This window comes from Salvelinus alpinus, chromosome 22 (assembly GCF_045679555.1).
Source record: "Salvelinus alpinus chromosome 22, SLU_Salpinus.1, whole genome shotgun sequence".
Lineage (NCBI taxonomy): Eukaryota > Metazoa > Chordata > Actinopteri > Salmoniformes > Salmonidae > Salvelinus > Salvelinus alpinus.
In genome coordinates, this window is record NC_092107.1 from 34,456,429 (window position 1) to 34,473,069 (window position 16,641).

A 16,641-nucleotide genomic window follows, 5' to 3' on the forward strand; every position below is an offset into this window, starting at 1 on the left:
TAGCCGAGACATTAATAACGCATTCCCCCAAATCAACTTCACAGCTGTCCTGTATACCCGTCTATACGGCGGAGTGGCTGGCTGGCAGAATAACTCCCGCTGCTCGATCAGTAAATAAAGCATGTGATCAGTTCCCTTCTAGCGCCCAGCCAACCCTCTTCTCTCCTCAGTGAGCTGTCAATCAGCTGTCAGGGATTTTGAAGTGGAGTCTTTGAAGTCACACACACTTGTCCTGTCACTCAACCCTCTGAGTGTGACAGGGAGCTGAGTGAAGCAGAACACACTCTAAGGGAGAGACGAGGGGGGTGCCGACGCGTTCTCCAGATGGAGGCGTCAAGGGGTCCGTGTTCTCGTCAGACTGTTGCGATGTCTGTGTGTGTGTTGTGATGACTGCAGGCGTGCTTTGTGTGGTGACAGGGCTGTGGTGAATGGGCAACAGTGTGATGTGTTTTCGACCCAAACCTTACCTAAAGCAATTTACATGAACTTGTAATTTATGTTTTACAGTGTATTTGACGTGTGAGGTTTTTTCTTCTCATTGATGTAACATTAGTATAGCAATTAGTATAGCTATTAGTATAGCTATTAGTTTAGCTATTAGCATAGCTATTAGCATAGCTATTAGCTTAGCTATTAGCTTAGCTATTAGTTTAGCTATTAGTATAGCTATTAGTTTAGCTATTAGTTTAGCTATTAGTTTAGCTATTAGTTTAGCTATTAGTTTAGCTATTAGTTTAGCTATTAGTATAGCTATTAGTTTAGCTATAAGTATAGCTATTAGCTTAGCTATTAGTATAGCTATTAGCTTAGCTATTAGCATAGCTATTAGTTTAGCTATTAGTATAGCTATTAGTTTAGCTATTAGTATAGCTATTAGTTTTGTGATGAGGTTTTAATGTATTTTAAGGAGTTTGGTCTGTCTTACCTGTCAGGTTGAACTTAAGATGGACCCTACCTGGAGGCATTTTACAGGACACACACTCCCTCTCTCACACACTGAGTCACACACACTCCTTCTCTCACACACTGAGACACACACTCCCTCTCTCACACACTGAGACACGCACTCCCTCTCTCACACACTGAGACACACACTCCCTCTCTCACACACTGAGACACGCACTCCCTCTCTCACACACTGAGACACACACTCCCTCTCTCACACACTCCCTCTCTCACACACTGAGACACACACTCCCTCTCTCACACACTGAGACACACACTCCCTCTCTCACACACTGAGACACACACTCTCTCTCACACACACTGAGACACACACTCCCTCTCTCACACACTGAGACACACACTCCCTCTCTCACACACTGAGACACACACTCCCTCTCTCACACACTGAGACACACACTCTCTCTCTCACACACTGAGACACACACTCCCTCTCTCACACACCACTAGAGAGTGTCACCACATCTGTCATGTAAAGCAGTCCTGTCCCTGGGGGGACGGGGAGATGAGGGGAGGGGGATACGGAGGGGGAGAGGAGAGGAGGTCTCCAATTAGTCTGTGCTCTTGTGGAAATCTTTCCAATTTGACTGGTACAATCCTGCCACTTGGCCGTCCCAGCTGCTTTTCCACTTTCTAGAGGGAGAGGTAATAGTGAGATAACCATGCACTGTCGGCTGGCTGCTGGGGACCACACCAGCATGTCAATGAGCAGAGAGAAGCGGAGAGAGAGAGAGAGGTAGAGAGAGACAGAAAGAGAGAGAGGATGGGGAGGAAGCAGCACTATTTTAGTCCAATTTCACTGATGGCAGACCATGACCAGATAGAACCCAGAGCGATCACTAATCTCTCTCTCCTCTCTATTTCCTGTCCTCTTTTCTTCTGTCTTACAGCTGGGTGACACAGGCATCTACACATGCATCGCCTCCACTCCCAGTGGCGAGGCCTCGTGGAAAGCCTACCTGGACGTTCAAGGTAAGCCAGTGGGCTGCTGCCTGCTGTCACTGTGGCTTCACTCCATAATGACATTGAATTAAACACATTCAGTCTGTAATTGTTTTTTGTTGTTGTTGTTGTGTTTGGAATGTCACAATATTGGCACCACAACAGGAAGTGTGCGTGTGAAGGTGTGCGTGAGTCTGTGTGTTTGTGAATGTGCTTAGTATGCCTTCACGTGAGAGACATTTCCATAGTCAGGCATTACTGATAAAGTATTCATTTAGATTTATAGAAAACATCTCACGATACTCTCCTCTCTCCTCATGTTCAGAGTTTGGTGTTCCAGTGCTGCCGGCCAGACCCACTGACCCCAACCTGATCCCCAGTGCCCCCTCCAAACCTGAGGTCACTGATGTCACCCGCACCTCTGTCACCCTGTCTTGGAAGCCCAACCTCACAGGAGCCACACCCACCTCCTACATCATAGAGGCCTTCAGGTAAGAGGATAGGAAGGACATAGGAGGTCACTTGTCACCAAAGTAAATAAAGTGATGTCAGTGCATTTGCAATTATTAAGGATCCCCATTAGTTCCTGCCAAGGCAGCAGCTACTCTTCCTGGGGTTTATTATAGATCTCCATTAGTTCCTGCCAAGGCAGCAGCTACTCTTCCTGGGGTTTATTATAGATCTCCATTAGTTCCTGCCAAGGCAGCAGCTACTCTTCCTGGGGTTTATTATAAATCCCCATTAGTTCCTGCCAAGGCATCAGCTACTCTTCCTGGGGTTTATTATAGATCCCCATTAGTTCCTGCCAAGGCAGCAGCTACTCTTCCTTGGGTTTATTATAAATCCCCATGAGTTCCTGCCAAGGCATCAGCTACTCTTCCTGGGGTTTATTATAGATCCCCATTAGTTCCTGCCAAGGCAGCAGCTACTCTTCCTTGGGTACAGCAAAATTAAGTCAGTTATATACAATTAAAAACATTACATACATTTTCACAACAGATTTCACAACACATTAAGTGTGTGCCCTTAGACCACTAATCTACTACCACATATCTACAATGCCTACAGTCTGATGGTGTGTATGAACTTTAAACCTGATGTGTAATATCCTGTTCTGCCTTCTCTCCTAGTCATGCGTCAGGCAGCAGCTGGCAGACCCTGGCAGAACATGTGAAGACTGAGTCGTATGTGTTGAAGGGCCTGAAGGCCAGTGCTGTCTACCTCTTCCTGGTCCGAGCTGCTAACGCCTACGGCCTGAGTGACCCCAGCCCCATCACTGAGACCGTCAAAACACAAGGTGGGTCTCTGCTCTCTCTTAATGCCTTCAAATGGGCCTCTTTAAGCCCCTGTCTGGACCTTGTCCCTGTCTGGACCTTGTCCCTGCCTGAACCCTCTGCTGTTCTTACTGTACGTGTATTTATTGTGTGTGTGTGTGTGTGTGTGTGTGTGTGTGTGTGTGTGTGTGTGTGTGTGTGTGTGTGTGTGTGTGTGTGTGTGTGTGTGTGTGTGTGTGTGTGTGTGTGTGTGTGTGTGTGTGTGTGTGTGTGTGTGTGTGTGTGTGTGTGTGTGTGTGTGTGTGTGTGTGTGTGTGTGTGTGTGTGTGTGTGTGTGCAGATATCCCCCCCACCAGTCAGGGAGTGGACCACCGTCAGATCCAGAGGGAGTTAGGAGAGGTGGTCATCCACCTTCACAACCCCACCATCCTCTCCTCCTCCTCTGTCAGAGTGCAGTGGACGGTGAGTGGTTCTCCCTCCTTCAAAACAGGGCATTAGGGATTACAATCCCAATGAGTGCCTCTTGTAAACTCATGTACTGTATGCATATGGTTTATGTATTCATTTAATACCTATTGTGTATTTTGTATGTTTTAGCATAGATATTTTTTGCTCCAAAGTCACCATGTGGAGTGGCAAGGTCTGGAGCGCTCTGTGCTCAAGGCCGATTTGTTTGGCCACTCAGCAGTGCTAATGTCCTAGCGTCGAGGACGGACGGACACTGCACTGCAGAGACAGAACACAGAGAACAGACTGAAACCCTGTCAAAACTCTGTCCATCTGGTCAGGGCCAGTCACACTGGCCAGCACTGCTGCTGTAGGTCCTGTCTGTCTGTCTGTCTGTCTGTCTGCCTGTCAGAGCTAAACCAACCCACCACGGCCCACTCAAAACACTCCACAACACACAGTCCACTGCATAAGCCGCCCAGCAGCGCAGCGAGCAAGCCTGTGCCCTCCCAGATTGAAAACACTTGACTGCTGTTAAATTAATACAAGTGAGAAGGAAGAGGCGGCCAACTAGTGCTCTCAGGATGAAATAGGTTGCAGATGTGGTAGGAGAGAGGGGGAGACTGCAGATGTGGTAGGAAAGGAGGGGGGGAGGTTGCAGATGTGGTAGGAGAGAGGGGGAGACTGCAGATGTGGTAGGAGAGGGAGGGAGGTTGCAGATGTGGTAGGAGAGAGGGGGAGACTGCAGATGTGGTAGGAGAGGGGGGAGGTTGCAGATGTGGTAGGAGAGGGGGGGGGGGGTTGCAGATGTGGTAGGAGAGGGGGGGGGGTTGCAGATGTGGTAGGAGAGAGGGGGAGGTTGCAGATGTGGTAGGAGAGGGGGGAGGTTGCAGATGTGGTAGGAGAGGGGGGGGGGTTGCAGATGTGGTAGGAGAGAGGGGGAGACTGCAGATGTGGTAGTAAAGGAGGGGGGAGGGGTTGCAGAAGTGGTAGGAGAGGGGGGAGGTTGCAGATGTGGTAGGAGAGAGGGTGAGACTGCAGATGTGGTAGTAAAGGAGGGGGGAGGGGTTGCAGAAGTGGTAGGAGAGAGGGGGAGACTGCAGATGTGGTAGGAGAGAGAGGGAGACTGCAGATGTGGTAGGAGAGGGGGGAGGTTGCAGATGTGGTAGAAGAGGGGGGGGTTGCAGATGTGGTAGGAGAGGGGGGAGGTTGCAGATGTGGTAGGAGAGGGGAGGGGGTTGCAGATGTGGTAGGAGAGGGGGGGTGGTTGCAGATGTGGTAGGTAGAGGAGGGGGGAGGTTGCAGATGTGGTAGGTAGGAGAGGGGGGGGGTGCAGATGTGGTAGGTAGGAGAGGGGGGGGGGGGTTGCAGATGTGGTAGGTAGGAGAGGGGGGGAGGTTGCAGATGTGATAGGAGAGGGGGGAGGTTGCAGATGTGGTAGGTAGGAGAGGGGGGGAGGTTGCAGATGTGATAGGTAGGAGAGGGGGGAAGGTTGCAGATGTGGTAGGAGAGGGAGGGAGGTTGCAGATGTGGTAGGAGAGGGGGGGAGGTTGCAGATGTGGTAGGAGAGAGAGGGAGACTGCAGATGTGGTAGGAGAGAGGGGGAGACTGCAGATGTGGTAGGAGAGGGAGGGAGGTTGCAGATGTGGTAGGAGAGAGGGGGAGACTGCAGATGTGGTAGGAGAGGGGGGAGGTTGCAGATGTGGTAGGAGAGGGGGGGGGGGGTTGCAGATGTGGTAGGAGAGGGGGGGGGGTTGCAGATGTGGTAGGAGAGAGGGGGAGGTTGCAGATGTGGTAGGAGAGGGGGGAGGTTGCAGATGTGGTAGGAGAGGGGGGGGGGTTGCAGATGTGGTAGGAGAGAGGGGGAGACTGCAGATGTGGTAGTAAAGGAGGGGGGAGGGGTTGCAGAAGTGGTAGGAGAGGGGGGAGGTTGCAGATGTGGTAGGAGAGAGGGTGAGACTGCAGATGTGGTAGTAAAGGAGGGGGGAGGGGTTGCAGAAGTGGTAGGAGAGAGGGGGAGACTGCAGATGTGGTAGGAGAGAGAGGGAGACTGCAGATGTGGTAGGAGAGGGGGGAGGTTGCAGATGTGGTAGAAGAGGGGGGGGTTGCAGATGTGGTAGGAGAGGGGGGAGGTTGCAGATGTGGTAGGAGAGGGGAGGGGGTTGCAGATGTGGTAGGAGAGGGGGGGTGGTTGCAGATGTGGTAGGTAGAGGAGGGGGGAGGTTGCAGATGTGGTAGGTAGGAGAGGGGGGGGGGTGCAGATGTGGTAGGTAGGAGAGAGGGGGGGGGGGTTGCAGATGTGGTAGGTAGGAGAGGGGGGGAGGTTGCAGATGTGATAGGAGAGGGGGGAGGTTGCAGATGTGGTAGGTAGGAGAGGGGGGGAGGTTGCAGATGTGATAGGTAGGAGAGGGGGGAAGGTTGCAGATGTGGTAGGAGAGGGAGGGAGGTTGCAGATGTGGTAGGAGAGGGGGGGAGGTTGCAGATGTGGTAGGAGAGAGAGGGAGACTGCAGATGTGGTAGGAGAGAGGGGGAGACTGCAGATGTGGTAGGAGAGGGAGGGAGGTTGCAGATGTGGTAGGAGAGAGGGGGAGACTGCAGATGTGGTAGGAGAGGGGGGGAGGTTGCAGATGTGGTAGGAGAGGGAGGGAGGTTGCAGATGTGGTAGGAGAGGTGGAGGACAAGGAGAAAGGCAACCCCTACATTCTCGGGGAATAACTATACTGATAGTTATACTGATCCAATACTGATCCAAGACTCTTTCTGATCCCCAGTTACCCTGTCTGATCCTCAGTTACCCTGTCTGATCCCCAGTTACCCTGTCTGATCCCCAATTACTCTGTCTGATCCCCAGTTACCCTGTCTGATCCCCAGTTACCCTGTCTGATCCCCAGTTACCCTGTCTGATCCCCAGTTACCCTGTCTGATCCCCAGTTACCATGTCTGATCCCCAGTTACCCTGTCTGATCCCCAGTTACCCTGTCTGATCCCCAGTTACCCTGTCTGATCCCCAGTTACCCTGTCTGATTCCCAGTTACCATGTCTGATCCCCAGTTACCCTTTCTGATCCCCTGTTACCCTGTCTGATCCCCAATTACCCTGTCTGATCCCCAGTTACCCTGTCTGATCCCCAGTTACCATGTCTCATCCCCAGTTACCACGTCTGATCCCTAGTTACCATGTCTGACAGCCTGTCTCCCTGTTACCATGTCTGATCCCCAGTTACCATGTCTGATCCCTAGTTACCATGTCTGACAGCCCGTCTCCCTGTTACCATGTCTGACAGCCCGTCTCCCTGTTACCATGTCTGACAGCCCATCTCCCAGTTACCAACTAGGTTTTCCACCAGTAGTCACTAACAACTTTACATTGTATTTACATGCACTCTTCACATGGCCGTGGTTTGATAGTTTTTTGGGGTTAAATCCGATTTCATGGCAGTTGCTGGCTTGTATGTTGTTCTTATGTGTTTCTGCTTAACGGTTGCACATTTCTGAGCCTAATGAAGACCACCTGAGGTGACAGCACATTTTATAGGAGGGATAAAAAATAAATATCTAAAACTTTACAAGCCAGTTCTGCCTGCCTTACACAGGGATGATGATACACTACACTACACTAGAGTACACTACAGTACACTAGAGTACAGTACAGTACAGTGCACTGGAGTATAGTACAGTACAGTAAAATACGCTAGAGTACAGTACACTACACTAAATTACAGTACACTAGAGTACAGTACACTACGGTACAGTACAGTACACTACAGTCCACTACAGTACAGTACACTACAGTATAGTACAGTACACTAGAGTACATTACAGTACAGTACATTACAGTACACAACATTACAGTACACTACAGTAGAGTACAGTACACTAGAGTACATTACAGTACACTACATTACAGTACACTACAGTAGAGTACATTACAGTACATTACAGTCCACTACAGTACAGTACACTACAGTAGAGTACAGTACACTAGAGTACATTACAGTACACTACATTACAGTACACTACAGTAGAGTACATTACAGTACATTACAGTCCACTACAGTACAGTACACTACAGTATAGTACAGTACACTAGAGTACATTACAGTACAGTACATTACAGTACACAACATTACAGTACACTACAGTAGAGTACAGTACACTAGAGTACATTACAGTACACTACATTACAGTACACTACAGTAGAGTACATTACAGTACATTACAGTCCACTACAGTACAGTACACTACAGTATAGTACAGTACACTAGAGTACATTACAGTACAGTACATTACAGTACACAACATTACAGTACACTACAGTAGAGTACATTACAGTACAATACATTACAGTACACTACAGTAGAGTACATTACAGTACAGTACATTACAGTACACTACAGTACAGTACACTACAGTATAGTACAGTACACTAGAGTACATTACAGTACATTACAGTACAGTACACTACAGTATAGTACAGTACACTAGAGTACATTACAGTACACTACATTACAGTACACTACAGTAGAGTACAGTACAGTAGAGTAGAGTACATTACAGTACACTACATTACAGTACACTACATTACAGTACACTACAGTAGAGTACAGTACACTAGAGTACATTACAGTACACTACATTACAGTACACTACAGTAGAGTACATTACAGTACATTACAGTACACTACAGTACAGTACACTACAGTATAGTACAGTACACTAGAGTACATTACAGTACACTACATTACAGTACACTACAGTAGAGTACATTACAGTACATTACAGTACACTACAGTACAGTACACTACAGTATAGTACAGTACACTAGAGTACATTACAGTACACTACATTACACTACACTACAGTAGAGTACATTACAGTACACTACACTACAGTACAGTACAGTACACTACACTACACTACACTACACTACAGTAGAGTACAGTACAGTACACTACACTACAGTATCCTTATAGTTCACACTGATAGGTTGTATTGTAAAATTCATACATTCAATAGTATGAAAGCAAATCAATTGATGATGTCAAGTTCGCTAACACGTCATCAGCTATAACTGACTTTTACTGACTGTAACTGACTGTAACTGACTATAACTGACTGTAACTGACTGTAACTGACTGTAACTGACTATAACTGACTGCAACTGACCATAACTGACTATAACTGACTGTAACTGACTATAACTGACTATAACTGACTGTAACTGACTATAACTGACTATAACTGACTGTAACTGACTGTAACTGACTGTAACTGACTATGACTGACTATAACTGACTGTGACTGACTGTAACTGACTGTGACTGACTATGACTGACTATAACTGACTGTGACTGACTATAACTGACTGTGACTGACTGTAACTGACTGTGACTGACTATGACTGACTATGACTGACTATAACTGACTATGACTGACTATAACTGACTGTGACTGACTGTAACTGACTGTGACTGACTAACTGACTATGACTGACTGTAACTGACTGTAACTGACTATGACTGACTATAACTGACTATGACTGACTATAACTGACTGTGACTGACTATAACTGACTGTGACTGACTTTAAATGACTAATTGACTGCGACTGTGACTGACTGTGACTGACTATAAATGACTATAACTGACTATGACTGACTATAACTTACTGTGACTGACTGTAACTGACTAACTGACTATGACTGACTGTAACTGACTGTAACTGACTATGACATACTGTAACTGACTATAACTGACTATGACTGACTATAACTGACTATGACTGACTATAACTGACTGTGACTGACTATAACTGACTGTGACTGACTATGACTGACTATGACTGACTATAACTGACTGTAACTGACTTTAAATGACTAATTGACTGCGACTGTGACTGACTGTGACTGCCTGTGATTGCCTGTGACTGACTGTGACTGACTGTGACTGCCTGTGACTGCCTGTGACTGCCTGTCACTGCCTGTGACTGACTGTGACTGCCTGTGACTGCCTGTGACTGACTGTGACTGCCTGTGACTGCCTGTGACTGACTGTGACTGCCTGTGACTGCCTGTGACTGACTGTGACTGCCTGTGACTGCCTGTGACTGACTGTCCAGAACATTTCTAAATCAATATCCACCTTTACCAATATACAATATGATGTTTGTCTCTCTCTGTACCTTCAGCCTGTCCTGTCCACTGATGTGTGTATGTCATTTAGTATGAGAGGCTGCACTGTCCCCCTGATTCTAGACTACAGTTCTCAGTAAGTCAGGAGGAGACAGGCCGGGCTGTTCTGGGCGCCCTTTTCTAGCCCCCTCTAACCAGGACCAGACTCTCAGGAACCTCTGGGCTATGATCTCATGGTGCATTGCGGGTTCCACACATCGCTGACGCTCCAAACGGATCCGCTCCACTGGCCGACACACAGACGGAGGGATGGAGGGATAGATGGATGGATGGGCCATTTGATGAGTTAGCACTCCGGTACCCACTAGCCAGCCAGCCAGCCAGGGACAGCCACGTTAGTTAAACTGGCCTAAAGCAACAACTGAACTGTCTATTGATAATGAGTTCCAGAACGATGCTGAGAGACTTTCCACTGTAGTCACTCAGAGCACCTAAATAGAGTCAAGCTGACCTGTGTGTCTGTGTGTGTGTGTGTCTGTGTGTGTGTGTGTGTGTGTGTGTGTGTGTATGTGTGTGCGTTGTCTACTCCCCTGGCCACTAGGTGGAGCAGCAGTCTCAGTACATCCAGGGTTATAAGGTGATGTACCGGACCTCTCCAGAGGGCCAGCAGAGGAGTGACTGGGCTGTGTTTGAGGTGAGAACCCCAGGGGAGGACAGTACTGTGGTGCCCCAGCTCAGGAAGGGAGTCACCTATGAGTTCAAAGTTCGCCCCTTCTTCAACGAGTTCCAGGGAACAGACAGTGAGGTCAAGACGGCCAAGACTCTGGAGGAAGGTGGGTGGACATGTCTCTCTCTCTGTGTGTGTGTGTGTGTGTGTGTGTGTGTGTGTGTGTGTGTGTGTGTGTGTGTGTGTGTGTGTGTGTGTGTGTGTGTGTGTGTGTGTGTGTGTGTGTGTGTGTGTGTGTGTGTGTGTGTGTGTGTGTGTGTGTGTGTGTGTGTGTGTGTGTGTGTGTGTGTGTGTGTGTGTGTGTGTGTGTGTGCTTGTCTTTGGAGAACAGCTCTGTGTTTGTGAAGGATTGCCAGCCCATGTGATCAGTGGTAGGGCTCATTAGCTCCTGGGTTTCCTAGCAGTTCACCACCAGACCACTCTCTCACTGGACCTATACAGAACCACTCTCTCAATGGACCTATACAGAACCACTCTCTCAATGGACCTATACAGAACCACTCTCTCAATGGACCTATACAGAACCACTCTCTCACTGGACCAATACAGGACCACTCTCTCACTGGACCTATACAGAACTACTCTCTCACTGGACCTATACAGAACAAACAGGCAACCACTTGTAACTAAACAACAAACACTGCCAAACCAAACAACCTGTCCTGTGTCCTGAGTTTGTCTGTGACCTTTGCGACTATGCATGTGTGTGAGAACAGCTGTTCCCAGCAGGCGTTGCGTGTAAAGGATCATATTATGTCCTGTGGTGTTTTCTGCGTGTTAGGGCCAGATGTTGTATTGTTTGAAAACGTCCTGTGAAACCCAGAGGTTGATGAACCCAAATACTACGTTCACATCAGTGCTGTGCTAATCAAATCAAATCAAATTGTATTGGTCACATACACGTGATTAGCAGATGTTTTTGCGAGTGTGGCGAAAATGCTTGTGCTTCTAGCTCCGGTGCAGTATTATCTACCAAGTAATATCTAACAAATACATTTGTTGATAGGCTGTGATTGTGTGATTGTGTGATTGTGGAAATCTTCCGGGGTTTGGGTGCATCCCAGAGAGAAGCATCATGATAGTCATGTGGAATGAATGAGAGAGGAGCTGACTGAAAAAAAGATAGTTTGCCAAAATGTGTGTGTGAGTGTGTGTGTGTGTGTGTGTGTGTGTGTGTGTGTGTGTGTGTGTGTGTGTGTGTGTGTGTGTGTGTGTGTGTGTGTGTGTGTGTGTGTGTGTGTGTGTGTGTGTGTGTGTGTGTGTGTGTGTGTGTGTGTGTGTGTGAGAGAGAGAGATTGTGTGGGGGTGTGTGGGTGTGTGTGCTTTCATTTCTCCCTGTTGCTTTTGTGGCTAATTTTGTTGCTAATTGTTTTCAGAGTTCAAACACGATGCCCTCACTCCCGTGAGCAGAAATGCCTGATTTCATTACAGTGAATCAGAACGAGATTAAGAGTGTTAAGCTGTATGTTGTCATGATTAAATCACTTTAGTTATGCTCATCAGTGTAGAATCAACACACCCCACCCCCCCCAAGCGTAAACATTGCAATCATCGTTCTCCTTGTTTGAATAAACAGTTATTTTCTTTTATTTCCTCAAACACATTCTCTGAACAGAGAAAAACAGTCATTTTAGTACAGACACCTAGTGAATAGAGACTGTCCGTGACTGTTATTTCTACATCTGTTCTCTTCTGGATAGGATCAATGTATGAGAGCAGTAGAATTGAGGAGAGAGCAGACAGTGTGTGTTACTGTTGATGGGTGTATTACATTAACATGTGTTGTTGTGTCCATGTGTTGTTGTGTCCGTCTATCTGTCTGTCCCCAGCTCCCAGTGCAGCCCCTCGTGGGGTTACCGTCACAGAGAGCGGGGACAATGGGACCGCCATTGTGGTCTCCTGGCAACAGCCTCCAGAGGAGGAGCAAAATGGGGTGGTCCAGGAGTACAAGGTGAGAACATTGGCAGGGACTCCCAAATTCCCCCTACATACTCTGAGAGTGGTCAAAGGTAGTGTACTGAGGTACAGTAGTGTACTAAGGTAGTGTAGGTAGGGTATATCTACTGTAACAACATTATAGTCTGTAGAGTATATCTACTATAACAACATGTTGGTCTGTAGGGTATATCTACTATAACAACATGTTGGTCTGTAGGGTATATCTACTGTAACAACATGTTGGTCTGTAGAGTATATCTACTATAACAATATGTTGGTCTGTAGGGTATATCTACTGTAACAACATGTTGGTCTGTAGGGTATATCTACTATAACAATATGTTGGTCTGTAGGGTATATCTACTATAACAACATGTTGGTCTGTAGGGTATATCTACTATAACAACATGTTGGTCTATAGGGTATATCTACTATAACAACATGTTGGTCTATAGGGTATATCTACTATAACAACATGTTGGTCTGTAGGGTATATCTACTGTAACAACATGTTGGTCTATAGGGTATATCTACTATAACAACATGTTGGTCTGTAGGGTATATCTACTATAACAACATGTTGGTCTGTAGGGTATATCTACTATAACAACATGTTGGTCTTTAGGGTATATCTACTATAACAACATGTTGGTCTATAGGGTATATCTACTGTAACAACATGTTGGTCTGTAGGGTATATCTACTATAACAACATGTTGGTCTTTAGGGTATATCTACTATAACAACATGTTGGTCTTTAGGGTATATCTACTGTAACAACATGTTGGTCTGTACGGTATATCTACTGTAACAACATGTTGGTCTGTAGGGTATATCTACTATAACAACATGTTGGTCTGTAGTGTATATCTACTATAACAACATGTTGGTCTGTAGGGTATATCTACTGTAACAACATGTTGGTCTGTAGGGTATATCTACTATAACAACATGTTGGTCTGTAGGGTATATCTACTGTAACAACATGTTGGTCTGTAGGGTATATCTACTATAACAACATGTTGGTCTTTAGGGTATATCTACTATAACAACATGTTGGTCTGTAGGGTATATCTACTATAACAACATGTTGGTCTGTAGGGTATATCTACTGTAACAACATGTTGGTCTGTAGGGTATATCTACTATAACAACATGTTGGTCTGTAGGGTATATCTACTATAACAACATGTTGGTCTGTAGGGTATATCTACTGTAACAACATGTTGGTCTGTAGGGTATATCTACTATAACAACATGTTGGTCTGTAGGGTATATCTACTGTAACAACATGTTGGTCTGTACGGTATATCTACTATAACAACATGTTGGTCTGTAGGGTATATCTACTATAACAACATGTTGGTCTGTAGGGTATATCTACTATAACAACATGTTGGTCTGTAGGGTATATCTAATATAACAACATGTTGGTCTTTAGGGTATATCTACTGTAACAACATGTTGGTCTGTAGGGTATATCTACTGTAACAACATGTTGGTCTGTAGAGTATATCTACTATAACAACATGTTGGTCTGTAGGGTATATCTACTATAACAACATGTTGGTCTGTAGGGTATATCTACTGTAACAACATGTTGGTCTGTAGGGTATATCTACTATAACAACATGTTGGTCTGTAGAGTATATCTACTATAACAACATGTTGGTCTGTAGGGTATATCTACTATAACAGCATGTTGGTCTGTAGAGTATATCTACTATAACAACATGTTGGTCTGTAGGGTAAATCTACTATAACAGCATGTTGGTCTATAGGGTATATCTACTATAACAACATGTTGGTCTGTAGGGTATATCTACTATAACAGCATGTTGGTCTGTAGAGTATATCTACTATAACAACATGTTGGTCTGTAGGGTATATCTACTATAACAACATGTTGGTCTGTAGAGTATATCTACTATAACAACATGTTGGTCTGTAGGGTATATCTACTATAACAGCATGTTGGTCTATAGGGTATATCTACTGTAACAACATGTTTGTCTGTAGGGTATATCTACTATAACAACATGTTGGTCTGTAGGGTATATCTACTATAACAACATGTTGGTCTGTAGAGTATATCTACTATAACAACATGTTGGTCTGTAGAGTATATCTACTATAACAACATGTTGGTCTGTAGGGTATATCTACTATAACAACATGTTGGTCTGTAGGGTATATCTACTATAACAACATGTTGGTCTGTAGGGTATATCTACTATAACAATATGTTGGTCTGTAGAGTATATCTACTGTAACAACATGTTGGTCTGTAGGGTATATCTACTATAACAACATGTTGGTCTGTAGAGTATATCTACTGTAACAACATGTTGGTCTGTAGGGTATATCTACTATAACAACATGTTGGTCTGTATGGTATATCTACTATAACAACATGTTGGTCTGTAGGGTATATCTACTATAACAACATGTTGGTCTGTAGAGTATATCTACTGTAACAACATGTTGGTCTGTAGGGTATATCTACTATAACAACATGTTGGTCTGTAGGGTATATCTACTATAACAACATGTTGGTCTGTAGAGTATATCTACTATAACAACATGTTGGTCTGTAGAGTATATCTACTATAACAACATGTTGGTCTGTAGGGTATATCTACTATAACAACATGTTGGTCTGTAGAGTATATCTACTATAACAACATGTTGGTCTGTAGGGTATATCTACTATAACAACATGTTGGTCTGTAGGGTATATCTACTATAACAACATGTTGGTCTATAGGGTATATCTACTGTAACAACATGTTTGTCTGTAGGGTATATCTACTATAACAACATGTTGGTCTGTAGGGTATATCTACTATAACAACATGTTGGTCTGTAGAGTATATCTACTATAACAACATGTTGGTCTGTAGGGTATATCTACTATAACAACATGTTGGTCTGTAGAGTATATCTACTATAACAACATGTTTGTCTGTAGGGTATATCTACTATAACAACATGTTTGTCTGTAGGGTATATCTACTATAACAACATGTTGGTCTGTAGAGTATTACTACTATAACAACATGTTGGTCTGTAGGGTATATCTACTATAACAACATGTTGGTCTATAGGGTATATCTACTGTAACAACATGTTTGTCTGTAGGGTATATCTACTATAACAACATGTTGGTCTGTAGGGTATATCTACTATAACAACATGTTGGTCTGTAGAGTATATCTACTATAACAACATGTTGGTCTGTAGGGTATATCTACTATAACAACATGTTGGTCTATAGGGTATATCTACTGTAACAACATGTTTGTCTGTAGGGTATATCTACTATAACAACATGTTGGTCTGTAGGGTATATCTACTATAACAACATGTTGGTCTGTAGAGTATATCTACTGTAACAACATGTTGGTCTGTAGGGTATATCTACTATAACAACATGTTGGTCTATAGGGTATATCTACTGTAACAACATGTTAGTCTGTAGGGTATATCTACTATAACAACATGTTGGTCTGTAGGGTATATCTACTATAACAACATGTTGGTCTGTAGGGTATATCTACTATAACAACATGTTGGTCTGTAGAGTATATCTACTATAACAACATGTTGGTCTGTAGGGTATATCTACTATAACAACATGTTTGTCTGTAGGGTATATCTACTATAACAACATGTTGGTCTGTAGAGTATATCTACTATAACAACATGTTGGTCTGTAGGGTATATCTACTATAACAACATGTTGGTCTATAGGGTATATCTACTGTAACAACATGTTTGTCTGTAGGGTATATCTACTATAACAACATGTTGGTCTGTAGGGTATATCTACTATAACAACATGTTGGTCTGTAGAGTATATCTACTATAACAACATGTTGGTCTGTAGGGTATATCTACTATAACAACATGTTGGTCTGTAGGGTATATCTACTATAACAACATGTTGGTCTGTAGGGTATATCTACTATAACAACATGTTGGTCTGTAGGGTATATCTACTATAACAACATGTTGGTCTGTAGAGTATATCTACTGTAACAACATGTTGGTCTGTAGGGTATATCTACTATAACAACATGTTGGTCTATAGGGTATATCTACTGTAACAACATGTTAGTCTGTAGGGTATATCTACTATAACAACATGTTGGTCTGTAGGGTATATCTACTATAACAACATGTTGGTCTGTAGGGTATATCTACTATAACAACATGTTG

The 16,641-nt window shown here is 44.6% G+C and overlaps 1 protein-coding gene across 1 annotated transcript in view; it reads left to right on the forward strand.

Moving 5' to 3' along the window:
* LOC139549457 (roundabout homolog 1-like) overlaps window positions 1–16,641 on the forward strand; it is a gene marked incomplete in the record, with an annotated part of 182,916 nt that overhangs the window by 98,375 nt on the left and 67,900 nt on the right. Inside the window, 6 exon segments of the mRNA XM_071359983.1 lie at window positions 1,854–1,935; window positions 2,231–2,396; window positions 3,036–3,202; window positions 3,520–3,641; window positions 10,357–10,588; window positions 12,312–12,433. Coding sequence (XP_071216084.1) covers window positions 1,854–1,935; window positions 2,231–2,396; window positions 3,036–3,202; window positions 3,520–3,641; window positions 10,357–10,588; window positions 12,312–12,433 — 891 coding nt within the window.